Source organism: Serinus canaria, chromosome 5 (genome assembly GCF_022539315.1).
Source record: "Serinus canaria isolate serCan28SL12 chromosome 5, serCan2020, whole genome shotgun sequence".
NCBI classification, from domain to species: domain Eukaryota; kingdom Metazoa; phylum Chordata; class Aves; order Passeriformes; family Fringillidae; genus Serinus; species Serinus canaria.
In genome coordinates, this window is record NC_066319.1 from 52,558,851 (window position 1) to 52,573,986 (window position 15,136).

Here is a 15,136-nt window from a genome sequence, read left to right on the forward strand (position 1 = left end):
CTGGTTGCTTAATGTATCAGCCTCAAAATCCTAAATTAAAAAAAGAAAGGGATTTTCCTCACTAAAATTTCAAGAAGTTTTGAATGTTCTAAATGAAGGAGGTAAGATAGATGAACTATTTCACTGACATAAGCTGTTTTCCTACATTAAATGCAAAAAAAATCCCATTTAAGATCCAAGAAGTTTTGCCCTGTATGACAAAGCTCATATGTAGCAAATCTATACACCTGCAGACTATGTAAATCACTCAGCAGGGAAGTAATTGCAGCCTGTGATCCCACTAAAGTACTTCAATATTAACACACTCGTGATCTCTGTAAACTACACGGAATGCTGGAGGAAAAAAGGATATAGAGGAAAATTCAAAAGTCTAATTCTCTGAAATGTATACAACTTTGCATCAAACACTTGTACAAAATGGAAAACTATTGAATATAAAGCTAGAGATGAAAACTGATAGGTGTGAGCAGCTAAGAACATTTAGAAAAGTAATGAACAAGTAAGAAGAAAAGCAAGAGTTCAGAAGGAATATAACACCATACTGCAGGCAGGGTAGCAGTAATTTAAAATTAAGGCTTATTTGTTTTAATAACCTTTGTGTCACTTGGCCAGCCTATTTTACTCTTTCACTATTGTCACTTCTCTCCACTTGCTATATAAGCCATATTGTAAATGCTGAATGTGCAAAAAAAATTATTTTAAACATGCTTAACTACAAATATGCATGATTGCACAGAGGCTCTCTAAGCCAAGCATTTCCATATTTGTGGAAAATGAATCTAAACAGACACCTTAACATTACGTCAAGATGAAAATTAACTTCTTATACATTTGCATCCAAGACTTTAAAAACCCAAACACCTTGGGGTTTTTTCTATGTATTCTCTTTCTATTTCTACAGTAGGACCAAGCAAAAATCCATGGATCATACTGGAAAACAAACAAACATAAAAACAAAACCCCATCAGCAATAACAACAAAATCAATATTTTCACAGATCATTATAAATTAATAACACTTAATAAGACAGGTACCTAGGTTTACATATCACTTCCACTTCAGGGAACTGACAACCAAGTTTATGCATTTCTTAAGCCTATGCCATGAGGTAAAAACATGATGTTACACTACAAACAACTGTACACTCAATAACCTACACAGAGAATGAGTTCTGGGCTTTTTCCTTTTTCCCATTTGAGGCTGGAATGAATGGAAGGGATTTTACAATCTGCTCTCCAAAAGATGTTAGAAACACAGTGGCACCCTTAAGCCCACAGGAAACCAGACTGTTTATTCCATTTGGACTACAGCTACTGATTTATAAAAAAAATACAAATCTACATGAAAACATTCATATTTTTGCTTTCTTTCACATCTTTGAACACATCTTGTCTCACAAGAAAACTGCACTAATTAACAAGAAGAATCACTGAAAGACTTTGGTCCCCACTTCAGGTGTGGTGGGGGAGGAAGACAAATTCAGACACATCATCCCTGAGCATTGGAAAAAAAGAGGCTGTTGAAACCTCAGTGCTTGAAAAATTTCTAAATCATTGGAGAGATAAAAAAAAGCTGACTAAAAGCTTTTTCCTGCTCAGAAAAGATAAAGGCAACTACACACAGGCTCCAGATCACTCTTCCTTGTAATTTTGTGTCAAAGCTTCTCAGTTCTTTAGAACTGAGCACTATTTGGTAGCTTCAGATGGACGGGGGAAGGGAGCAGCAGCAAATGGGGGTAATCCAGTAATGCCTTGAAGACTCAGATCACAAAGATTTGTCAAGTTGAATATTATAAAACACCCAGAAACACAAAAATACCATATTAGAAACACTGTACAGTAAATCCTCTGATGTAGTTTCTTTTATGTCCCTTAAAGTGCTTTTTCAGGTTATAATTTTGAACTATAACCACAAGAATTCCTCTATCAAAATATTCTAGAGGTTGGTACTCATGAAAGTGGATCCAATTCAAAAGTACTTTGTTTAGCTAAAAATGAGCAAAACTAAAATACCTGATATACAAATTAAATTAGTCCAATGTAAGTATTGAATTGGATTTCAAAATCACACTGGGTTAAACAGAATTTAAACTGATTTAACCTCCTTTACAACTTTACCTCCTATGGCTTTGACAGAAACAAATACTGTTGCTCTCCACCATCTGGGGGTGAGGGGAAAAGGTAAAAATAAAGTACTGCAGCCAGGAGTTTGGCAGGAAGAGAGCACTGCAAACAGGACTTGAAATTTATTTGTTTGAGTGTAAAGCCTGGATATGCATAGCACATTCCCATATCCAACAAGCCCTTGCTGAAGTGTTAATAAATAACAATAAAATGAAAGCTACACTGTACTATTAGTAGACCAAAAAAACTATTCAGAAAAAGGACTGAAAATATTTCCAAGTGGCATGGGCTAGAACAGACTCAAATCCAAGTGATATGGTTTTAAAATAATTGCATTGAACCTGACATGGTTTAGAAGTGTAAAGGAGGTCAACCATTACATATCTTTTTTCCACAATCAGAGTTATGTGATTCAGACTTGCAGCTAATATTGACTGAAACTTAGAGGACTTGGGACAATAAAACAGAACATTAGGAAATTAAGCATCAGGCATGCTGAGACATTCAGAGCTGCATGCAGAGATGAAGCTGCACACAGAGAAGAGTTTCATAGTTTATTTTTACAAGACACTGTTTCAAGAACTCAGTCATCTCCCAAAACATATCTACAGTCCAACTGTTTGGTGCCTGAACAGCAATTAACCCATTCACTAGTTTGAAAAATCATTCAAAATTTCAGTTCCAAGAACTTGCCTTTTAATTACACAGCAGCAAAATCTAACCACTTCTCTGTGGATAGATCTGAATAGCAACTTTAACACGAAGAACCAGGTTTGACTACTTTGACATATATATTTGAATAAGTTAGGTATCTAACATACCCATGTAGTATAAAAATTATCTTATAGGATTTGTAAGCAATGGCTTCACAGATGCTTTGTCAGATGCCCAAACAAGTTAGTTCAACTGTCAGTGGGTAACAGTTTCAAACAACCACTGGCTGAATTGTTTAAACTTGTTTGGAATACTAGTTTCCTATGCTGTCCATACCATCACATGGTTTATGCTCTGGCTATCACGTTATTCTCTCTATGAAACCCTAACAGCCTGCCAACCATCTTACAGACATCAATTATACCATAACAATGTGAAAATATCCTCTCCTTACATTTTATCTCTCCAAAGGAAGTGACTGAGATATCAGTAACATTTATTAAAGACATATTATGACAATGTTTGGGATTTAAGTAATTTGAAAACCCCTCCGTCTAGAATAAATTCAGGACAGATTTTGACCACCACCCTGGTTAAGATTTCAGAAAATAGTCAGATATGCTTTATGAAGTGTGTTTGTTATAAAGTAGTAAGCATGGGGGGAGGGGGAGGAGGTAAGAAAATAAAAAGTTGAATTATGTTGAAACTACCATTAGTATGTTGAAAATATCACCTGCAGAGCAGCAGTAAGAATACCAACAGGTGCAGTACTGTTGTGAAACATAAATTAGACAAATTGCATTAGGAAACAGGATTAAAAAAGGATTTTCCTCATGCAAAAATGCATTCAAAGAATGTCTTCTCAAACTGAACCTGTTACTATAAACTAAGAAACCAGCTTCTTAGAGAAACTAAAAAAAAAAAAAAAAAAAAAATTAAGCAGGTAAGCCTGTACGTAATGGCTGTGGTAAACCCTGCCAGTCTCAAACCACTCTTGTTTCTTTCCCTTTAAAAACAAGAGAGCAATCCAGGCAAGACTTTCCTCCACACGTTAATGCAGCTCTGTCTACTTTTTTCATCTAATAGAGGAACTCTCAACAATTCTCAGCTATTTACCTTAGTAGGTCTGGACAGACAAATTCTGGATTTAAGGAGAACAAGGCTTACTGGTCTCCCAGTGTCCAACTGGCTCCCAAGAGATTAGAACACAGAATTAATTCAGATGCTAGTCAATGCATTGGGCTTATGAGCATGGGATTTGGGACTGGAGAGACTCTCCTAGATTAGCCTGGCAGAGACCTTAGTAACTCACTATTTACTTGTTCTGACTTCAGAGAACAGGGAAGTTATGTTGTTTGCCATTCTGGACATAGATCTAGATGCTTTTGGTATGAATCCATCTCCCCATCCATATTCATTCACCACCATGGAGTCGTTTCAGGCTACAAGATCCAAACCTAAACTGATAAAACTGATTACATACTTCCTGCAATCTACACACTTCTGCCCTTTCTTGGGCTGGTTCCGGTGCTTATCTGACCCTGCACTGAGTCAGTTTCAGTGTGCTCAGATGGCAGAGAAGCATCCTGGCAGGGAAAAAAAAAGAAACAAAGGAATAAAAAAAAAAAGTAAAGGCAAACAACTTCCTGCTGAGTTTGCAAACAGCTCAGCACAGAAACAGATAAATACCAGAGAGAGCCAATTCAAGGGAGGGGGCAGCAGGGATGCAGGACTTCAGCAACCCCTGCAGTTACACCCATTTCACTTACACAAATCTGAAGCCTCCGTTTCTTCCCCCATTCTGAATTTATAAACAAAAGTTTAATCATGCGAATTCTGAAATCTTTTTGTCAAACAGACAAAAGGACACATGGGTTAAATACAGTGTCTGCAACATATGCAAGTTTAGATAAGATTGCTTCCTGCTGGAGTTGAAATTCCTTAAATAAAGTATTTTATAGCTACACTCTTCACACATAAATAGAATTCTGCTGCTAAGCAAAGCAGTGAACTGGAAACTAAAAAATCTTAATTGTACTTCCACTAGCAAAGAACTAGGCTAGAATACACTATGAATCTAAAGAATAAGGAAATAATGAGCAGAAATCAGAATGAATGCACTACTGCAAAGTGAAGGGTAGGAAATGATGAAAGACTAGCAACTGCCAGTTAAATTTTATTGGTTCTCCTTTTTTTTTTTTTTTTTTGTGTCCCATCTTTATATTTGTTTCTCAAGATTTCCTCAAAGATCACATATTTTACCAAAAAACCAATATCCCTTACTTTTTCCCATTTCAGAGAAAATGTAAATTGTTACTGGGTATGCAATAAAGATGTGGAAAGTAGTGAAACCATAACTTATCTCTGAAGTAACAATGTTACTGCTCTGCAGAGACTTCAGTTTTACCTCACTGCTCTACTCACCTGTTCAAAATACATTGCCTGGGGTAGAGCTCCACAATAAACTGAACTGAATAAACAAAAATACTCGAAGAGAGAGATTCCACTTGGCAGTCCCCTTCTCTGGTATCAATCTTAGCCAAGCAGTCTGCTCCCTCCTGTAGCAACACGGACAAGACAACAGTCCATGCAATACACACACACACGCACATGCATATACTCATATACATGCACACAGGTACATAAATCTCTGCAATGCTCTTTGTATACAGCTATTGATACATGTTTAGTGAGCTGGATGGGTTTGCTGAGACAAGCAGTGCAGTCCATCCACAGCCAGTGGGGGGAATGGGCAGCAAGAAAGAGGAAGCAGCCTCTTCCAGAGCTACAGGAAATGGTTAACCCAGCTCATCCCCATTGTGAAACCTCAGCCCAGAAAGGAATTCAGCTGCTCCAACATCCTACTGCACCACAATGATAAACCTGCTCTCCAGTAAAGCACACATACTTGCTTCCAAGCATGATCTAAGAAAAATAACAGGGTGACCTAAAACCCAGGTAAAGTGACTGAAATTTGAAGTTCAAAACATTTTTTGTCCCTCTGCTAAGCAGTTCGTATTCTTGCTGGTCCTTTGAGTTATTACAGAATTTATGCTTTGTCCTCCAGGTACCATTGTCACCTTTGACACACAAATCTGCTTCTGAAGGATGGTGTCTATTATTGCACAATATAATTCTATTATTGTCTGTCATAAAAAAATTGCTTCCAGAACCTCAAAACATAGAGCACACTCCACTGATAAATTGCCTAACACATTCGAGATTATTACATGCTTTCAAGTTTAATAGATGATAATGGCAGATTTCCCAACTCCCAGAAAAATGTACCAGCCTGAAGTGTTAAAATTCTTATCTTAGAATATTTGTTTACTTAAAAATCTTACCACAATTTAAGAACAAGTGAGACACCAGATTCAAGGCTGACAGAAAAACTGTTCATAAATGCAGAAAGATTTCAAATATATTTTGGATCACATAATAATATAATTTTTCAATTTAAGAAAAAAAGTTTAAAATTTCCTTTTGCTGGGGTCTTACACAAACCCAGGAATGAACCTCCTATATCCCAGGCTAGCACATTCATTTAAGAGGTTAAGTATTTTGAGCTATCTTGTGCTAGTAATTAATGTATGGTAATACTAAGCTTTTAATTTAGACAAACACATAAGACTTGTAAATTCCAACAGTGAGTCATAAGAGAAGGGAGCAAGACGCCTTCCCCCCACTCCCCAAATCAGGCAATAATTTGTTTGCCTCTTCAGACCTCTATTCTCAGCAAAGATTTTTTATTTTTAAAGATGCCAGTAGTTTACAAAGACAAAAAAAATTATTGAACTCCCTGGACATTTAAGAAGATAATAAACATGAGCACTGATTGTAATACCAAGCATTAGACTTCAAATTCTTTACAAAAAAGCACTGCCTTTTTTCTGTCTTTGGGCAGCTCTTGGCATAATGGGGGCTGCTCCACAGCTGTATGCATCTAAATATAAATATATGAATAGGCAAGGTTTGGGTTTTTTAATAATGTATTTTATATGAAACTGGGCTTTGTTAAAAAAAAAAAAAATCAATCTGGTGGAATGGAATTTTGTTTTCAAACAAACAGTTATTTTCTCTGAAGTCTGCAATGGACAACAAACTCAACTATATTAACATATGAGAGAGCATCCTTTCCCTCAATTTCTCATACGTTTCACAGACCCACACATATCTAATAAATATATTTAAATATTCTATTATCAGACTAGCATGTGTATAATACATTTGCTGACATGGTGAAGCTGATGAACTTATTTTTACGACAGAATAGGCCATATTCTGTCAACCTAAAAAAATAGTGACATGATCCAAAAAAACATGAAATGGCCTTTAAGCTTTGTTGCAATAAATAACTCCATTAATAATGGCTGATAAACATGCAAATTATTCTCTACAGTCAGTTCAGATTTATTCAGCAAACAAGGATATCAGTATTGCTGAGAACTATACAGCTCTGAATTAATCACAATATATTGTATCTCCCTATCACTGAAAATTGCTCATATTAAAATAATGAAAATTCATAATATTGATTTAAGTGTATTAAAGTGACACGTCTTCCTCTACAATCTTTAATTTTATCAGTAGCAACCTTCCTATGGAAAGATAACAGGGGACACTGATTTAAGAATAATTTGGTTTTAAATTATAAGCAATATAATAAACAGTGCCAACTTTGGACTTTTTGGAAAATGTTTTAGACCGAACACAGGACAAGTGTATACTCATTTTAAAACAAACAAAAAAACCAACCAAAGAACAAAAAGTCCACCAAACCCCCCACTTTTTCTTAATTACCAGCTTAATTGAAAAATAACTCCTGTGGATATCCATCTTTGCTTTGTATTTTATCATAGCATTCATCTTCATTGCTCAGGAACTTCTGTATAAATTCTCTAGTCTAACATAAAATATGCATTAGTCATGGGCTTCTTCAGAGAAGACTTGCAGCGTCCCACAAAACTAACTAGAAAAAAAATAAAATAAACCCACTAAACACTCCAAACTTTTCACTGTCCCTTCTGTGAAAAAAACCATCACAACTACCTGATCTTACACACGGATGTGTCCAGTACCTCTAACCTCACACAAAGTCTCATAAGGTTCCTCCCAGGTGCTTTCCAAAATGTGAATGATGGCTGCAGCCTCACTGATATTCATGAGTTCAAGGCAGAACCAGAAAAGTTCTGCTAGGAGAACTTGTAATACCAACTCTTCCTCCTAAAAGATTCAATCCATCACAATTTCTTACACAGCACCCACCATCACCTGTGTTATCACGTTACTGATGGTATACAAACTCTACATAGTTCTTCAGTGGGCTGTTACCTCACATGCTGGGAAAGAATTATACTCCAAATTAAGGCAAAAAAGGAAAGTGTCACATGCTTCTCCAACGTATCAGTTCCTTACTGCATTGTATTTTTTTATGAGTGGGGAAACTGTCACTTTTCTGTAAGTGACTTTTTTCTTGTGCACACCCCTGTGCCTAAGAAAAATGCTAATACTTGACAAAAGAGGTGATTCTGGAACAACCATCCAAGAAAAAAAAGCATTAATTGCATTATTTAAGGGAAAGTTTCCAACACTCTTTCAAACACAAACCCTAAAGTACCACAAATAAAAGCCTGTCTACTGGGTCAAACAAACAAAAATATACATAACTAAGTTCCTCCAATCATGTTGTAGATTCTGTGGCTGTAAAAGGAGCTATATCCACAATAATTTTGCAAATAAATGTAACTCTGGTTGTTTTCACCCAAAAGATTTCCTCTTTGAAGGGATATCATAGTCCTATGTTTGCATACTTTATTCCAAGAAGGAAAGAAACAATAACATTTACTTTTCAGTGTAAAATACCCCTCTAATCAAGGCACACTTGATATAGGAACACTTAGCAGAGGTGATTTTCAGTGTAGCATCATAAGCTCACCATAGACATAGTCCTTATCTCCTGAAGGTAATGAAAGGGTTTACAATTGATATGTCTTGTCAGCAAAGCAAAGGGAAAAAAAAAAACCAAACAGGTGAGAAAACTGTAGTCTAAATCATTAATTCTTCTTCAAGCTCAACTGTGTTCAGGACCAAGAACACAGTTATTCTGTACTTTTCAGAACCAGAATAAGCAAAATGAAAAAAGATAATGAATAAGATCCTTCTAAGAAAAGGATGCTGAAGAACAGAGTGGGAAGTATCCCACTCACAAAAGAAACTGTAATTGATAAAAACCTCTGAGAAGTAACAGTGTTCCCCATGTGAGAGGAGAAAAAAAAAAAATCACAACATACACCAAAGGTGAAAAATGGACTTCAGATACTACTTCACTCTTGAATTGGTTGTAAAAATGCCAAAAAAATTACCAGCACAAAAGTGGCCCAAATCAGTTACTATAAGTCTAAAAAATGTGAATCATAAGAAACTACGAAAGTTTAGCATTTAGTATTAACTATGGTGATGTAACAAGTAGGTAAGTCTAGCAGTTCTCTCCCCTCGCTAGTTTATGTTTTTGCTAATTATATTACAAAACCCAAAGCCCAAAATACCCACAAACCAAAGTCCAACAGGGAAAAAAAAAAAGCTACCATGAATATGAAGTCAAGGAATTCTCTAAGGTAAAAAGTTAGATCATTAACTTTTCTAGTCTCAGAATCCAAAAAAATGAGTAAAAACCCAAAACACTTGGTCCAGTTCTACAGCCATATGTTCATATTATTTAGATATTATATATTGATGAGTCCAGTAAATGCAGTTGGGTTTTATCACCCCTGTAGTCTAGCTGGGATGAAAAACTGGACGACTGAAGGCACTGTCACAAGTCCATTTAAATACACATATTTATTTAAATATACATATTGCTGGCTGATAGACTGTCTATTACAGCATCTAAAATGGCTTTAGAAAAATGAAATATTTATTATTTTAGGTCTTGGACTCAGTAAGCTCTAATCTGCTTCTAAGACTACTACTCCTGTAGCAAGGTAATTTGTTTTTATTAAAATTCATCCGTCAGTTAAAAATGCTTTGAAGTGTGTTTCACAAACACAGTCAAAAGTCTGAATCTTCAACCACCTTCCAATAAATATAAACAACCACCACATTTGAACAAGCAAGAAGGCAACACAAGACACTGGCAGAAACACTCAAATAGGTAAAAAGAAACTTTCTAAGAAGTCAATCCCTGCACTACCCAATGACGTTAACCTGAAACCCACACACAGGTTAGTAATGGGAAGCAAATACGTTTGTTCTGACTTAGCATGTCATTGGCATGCTGGGTTTTCAATAGGAATTTCATGAATGTAAAGCATAACCCAAGCTGAGAAGGAAGATGAAGCTGTCACCTTGTTTTTGTTTCTACATGCTAACATACATAAGTTCATAGCACAAGTCTAACTCCATGAACTTTGTTGCTGGTTTCTAACACGCCCAGCACACTGCAATTCTTATCCCTATCAATAGAGTATTTTGGCACCCAGCAGCTGGAAGTTAAAGTGCACATGATGTTAAAAAGCTTGTCATAATACCTGGCTTTTAAACACTACCTGTACTCTTCAATCTGAAATTTTACACCCAGTTTGAGCTATTTATTTTCTCCTCTCGATCACAAAACAAATTTAGAGCAATAAAATCTTGTTAAAGATGTCTTTAATGTTCTCACACAGAAACATTCTGCTGCAGTGCTTCAGCTGCAAACACTGCAGAGGAACTGTAAATAAAAAGCTAATTTCTACTAGAATTAGAGAAAACATGGGAGATAGCCCCTTATATTGGAATATCTCATAAAGCCGCATTTGAGATCAAATAGAGTTTGAAAGAAATCAACAACAGGAATGTGATTGTTTATTACTCCGTCCCAGAGGATCTTGTCATAAAACGAACAGTCATCAGGAACAACTCTCTTCTGACCACTGCATCAGCCCACAGCGACAAGGGAGGGAAGCGGGGGGCAGGAAACGGACAGGGATTCTGTCACAGAAGACAATCAAGGTTGCTTGCAGGAAAACGAAAGGGTTTGTCTTCGATAAATGAGTGACGGTTTCACAAAAGCGGTGACAGGAACCGAGGAGGGAGCCAGGCTGACAGGGTGCTGCCGCCTGCGCTCGCTTGACCCCGACAGGAGGGCCGGAGCCGCCTGCCCCGGGACGGTTCAGCCCTTCCCCGCGCCCGGGCGGCGAGGAATCGGGATTTGGGCGGAAAACCCCGAAACAAACAGACACACCGCCCGCACACCCACTCACCCAAACACAACGCACCCCCCACGCCTCACGGCGGGCCTCGGCGGCCGGCAGCGACCCGGAGGCGACCCCCGCGCTCCCCGCTGGGGTGCGTGAGGCGCCGCTCCGCCACAGCCCGGGGGGACGCGACCCCGGACCTGTCACGGCCGGTGCAGACCCCGCGGGTGGAGGGGCGGGGGCAGGTCGTGCCCCCCCTCAGCCGGGGACGGCGGTGACCCGCGGCCCCACCCCCGGCACGGAGCCCGCCGACGTCTCCGCAGCCCCGCAGCCCTCTGTCCCGGCTGGCCCGGGGATGACGGCGGCGCCGCGCACTCCATCCGCCGCCGGCAACCCCGCAGGAAACGGCGAGGCGTCCCAGCGCCCGGCAGCGCGGCGCCAGGCCGGGGAGCGACAACGCGAACTCTCCCCGTTCTCACTCACCGGCATCATCTCCGCAGCCTTCTCCGCGCCGGGCCCGCTGAGCTGTGCCGGGCCTCTCCTGCTGCTGCCGCCGCCGCCGCCGCCGCCTCTCACCGCGGAGGACGCCGCGCTCGCCCTGGCGGCTGTGACAGGTGCCTCCCGCGCGCCTCGCTCCGCGCAGCGGGCGGAAGGAAGAGGCGAAGGCGGCGACGGCGGCCGGGCTCCCGGGCTCCCAACCCCCTTCCTCCTCCTCCTCCGGAGCGCGGCCGCCTCTCCCGCCTCCCTCCCCGGGCGCTTCCTGCTCTGCTCTGCTCGGCTCCGCTCCGCCCGCGCCGCCCCGCCACGGGTTAACCCCCGCCACCGCCTCCTTGCCGGGGCGGGGCCGTGCGGGGAGGCGCAGCGGAGCCGCACGTGACCGCGGGGCCGGGCCGGGAATGCGGGACCGGCACCCGCGCCCGCCTCCCGTTCCCGCCGGGACCCTCTCGCTCCCGCAGCGCCGTGCTGAGCGTGAGGCTCGCCACGCCGGTTCTCCCCCGCCCGGCCTCCTTCTCCCGGTGCTCTGCCGCCCTGCCCCCGGGCAGGGCCCCGGCGGGCGCCGCCTCCTCTGGGCGGGCTGCCCACGGCCCATTGCTCCCGGCCCCGGGCGGTGGAGGAAGGGGTAGCGGCCCCGGGCGCTCTGTGCCCCCGGAATGCGGGGAATGCGGGGCGGCTCCGCCCGGCCCAGCCCCACCGCTGTAGCTGCCCGCGGCCCGCTGGGCGTGCGGGGGGAGCTGGGCGGTAACACGGGGGTCGGTGGTCTCCCGTGCCTCTGAGCTGAGGTCGCTTCCCGGCAGCTTGTCCTGGTCCGAAACACACCTTGGATAGCGTAATGCCTAGCGTCGCCTTCCTTCCACCGTCCCTTCCTTGTAAAATCTGCCTCATGTACAAAACTCCGCTTAGCAGCAGGAGGGGAAAGGTATTTTTGTCCTGATGTCAGACTCATGAGATCTGGTCTCGTGTTTGAAAGTAAGGTTCAGTTTCCTTCATTTTCTAGTCTCTCATTCTGTAGAGTTACAACAGCAAAATGTAAGTTAACAGCTTGGAAGAAGCCAAGCTCATCTAGAAGTCAAAACATCACCATATGTTAGTACTGCAACACATGCGATGTAGACAAATTTCATATTGCTGGGAGTCTTAAATCCTAATCTACAGCATACATGGACCTACCCAGCGCTCCAACTCCTTCTGAAAAATGGCTGGTTTCCAGTCTTTGTTACTTTATTTGCAGAACACCGTGACAGATCTCAGCTAGGAGTGGAAAAAAAATGTTAACTTGGCAAGTTTTTGAGGAGCTTAGATAACGTTTGTGTAAGTCATTGAAGGTAAGTGGTAATAGCATAATAATCTCACATTAATGTATGAGCCTCAATGGTAAGCATAATCTATTCATGTAAGATTCTGTAACAGATAATTGTGTAAATTATCCTAATACATACATGCTTAAGATTTCACTGTGTATCCTTCTTAGTGCATTTACAGGCTCGCTCTGGTGTCAGCTTTTTGACAGGTCAAAGCCTCTGCCTCTTTTACTAAAATAGTCCTACAAGGAAAATCTATTAGCATCACAAGATAGTACATTGCCAGTTTAATATTATTTTGCAAGTACCAGTTGGAGTGCTACTTGCTGGCAATCACAGCAATATCATCCTCAGGTTCTTGTAGACTGTGATTCCACCTCACACACAGAGCTTTGGCCCCATACAGAACTCCAAGATCTACTCAGAAGAGTATTAACCCAGGAACTAGGCTGGCTTGAATAAAACAGGCTCTAAAATGCTCATAGTCATCTATCTTAAAAAAAGGGGGGGGAGAGTGATTTATCTTCATCAAATTCATATTGAATTTTAATCAACAAAATAATAGGAGTGAATAGAAATTTATTTGTCCTACTTACAGTAATTCTAATTTTAAAGTTAGAAATTCTAAAATTCTAACACTGAGGGATTTGTGCACCTTTTTTCCCACTTGCTCTATAAAAATTTGTCTTTCTCATTGACTAGGTTAATTTTCATTGCCAGCAATTCACAAACAATGGTCTAGATTTTTTTTTCCAGGTATACTTGATAGCTGACATTTCTCTGCATTCAAAAATAATAACAAAAATTAAAATACTGTAAATATTATCCCACTACTACTTTTCCACTGCAACAGCAGGAATACCTACAAAATGAAAAGTGGGAGAACATGATGTAGACAATTGCTGGGGATGCAGACACTCCTCCATGCAACTCCTCTGTTGGAATAATGGCCTGTAGTATAAAAGTTTGTCATTGTGTTGCTTTTGGCAGATGAAGGTTCAGCCAGTGCAGCAACCAGACAGACTGGATACTGAGAGCTAGGAGGAAATGTCTTCAAAAGGTAGAGTAAGTACTTTATATGCAAGTCTGTTCCTACTCCTATTTCTGCTTCCCTTGAAAACATCACTTGTCTCAATTCTTCCCATCTCAATTTTTCTACAGAAATGCAGAAAGAAAAAATTTTAATCAATATTTACCAAGTATAATACTTAAAATTCTACCTGCAGCATGGGAAGTTATTTAACACTTTTCCCACAGAAAAATCTTTTTGGGAACCACTCTCTTAGCAGTCAAGAGACAAAACAGCCTTTATAAAATTTTCTGATTCCAACTTTTAACCAGAAATCTGTTTACTGTGAGCAAAAAATGGTCACTTATAAAAATGTAGCGTTTTTTCCCCATTGTCCATGCATTTCCATACCAAATGACAGGTCCAGTTTTGTAGACATTATGGTGCTTGGTGCAAGGGGCCAGTGATATCTACAACTCAGTTGCCTTTCTGGGATAACTGAGGTTGCATGAAAGCAGTCAGGATTTGGGGAATGCCTAAGAAGATAAGGGAAGAGAATTTGGTTATGGAAGCAGATAAAGCCAGAGGTACTAAACCCAAATTATTTGTTTCCAAATCTGCTTCCTTTGTGAAAGGTGTTCTAATTTTGTCGACCACTTTCTAAAGGAAAGGGTTTGTGCTTATTTGTTGGTGTAAATATTAATATATGTTATACAAATATCTTTTATTCTCCTCTTGGTTCTTAAAAAACCTCAGCAATTCTATTAAACTTTACAAATTGAAACCACTGTAGCTTAACGCACATTTTTTGGACTGATAAGACATAAAAAAAAATGAAGGATTACTGCATATTGGTTATGGCATGGTGAGTATTTGAGATGCGCAGAAGTCATATTTACCTAGAAACTGAAAATTGATTGAAATGCATAGACTGTCACCTAGTGTTTTGCTAAAACACTTGGAATTTATGGGTACATAGAAAAAAAATGACCAAAACATGGTGTGTATTTAACCTAGGTTTATTGGAAAAAGGGGTTTTAACTTCTGTTAAGAAATTGCCAGGCCTCTTATTTGATCATTATTTTTCTTAGGACAAGCAGAGAGTCACAAAGATAAAGATGGCAGACTAATAAAATTTTCAGGAGCACTCCTGCAGAAATTCTGAATGCTACTTGTGTTTTCTAAGTATCTTCTAGCAAGATTTTCAAAGGTAGATGTTTTAAAAATTTTAAAAACTAGTATGTCTGAATCTCTCCTACTTCTTTTCTATGCATAGACAAAAGGAGGAAAATGAGTTTTCCTACCTTCTGAGATCCAAGTGTTCTCCAGTTTTGCATTCACTTGTTTAAGATGCTTTTCCACAGCATAGGAAAATGT

The 15,136-nt window shown here is 40.1% G+C and overlaps 1 protein-coding gene across 4 annotated transcripts in view; it reads right to left on the reverse strand.

Moving 5' to 3' along the window:
- The window catches only part of PPP1R13B (protein phosphatase 1 regulatory subunit 13B), an 82,267-nt gene that overhangs the window by 57,785 nt on the left and 9,346 nt on the right, over positions 1-15,136 (reverse strand). For 3 of the 4 annotated variants that reach the window (XM_030240052.2, XM_030240051.2, XM_030240049.2), the window contains exon 1: positions 11,435-11,743. The exons of the other annotated variant lie outside the window; for it this stretch is intronic. In XM_030240052.2, the coding sequence (XP_030095912.2) occupies positions 11,435-11,443 (9 nt within the window). In that variant the 5' untranslated portion in view covers positions 11,444-11,743. Of the gene's footprint in view, positions 1-11,434; positions 11,744-15,136 lie in introns of those variants that run through there. 4 annotated transcript variants of the gene reach the window in all.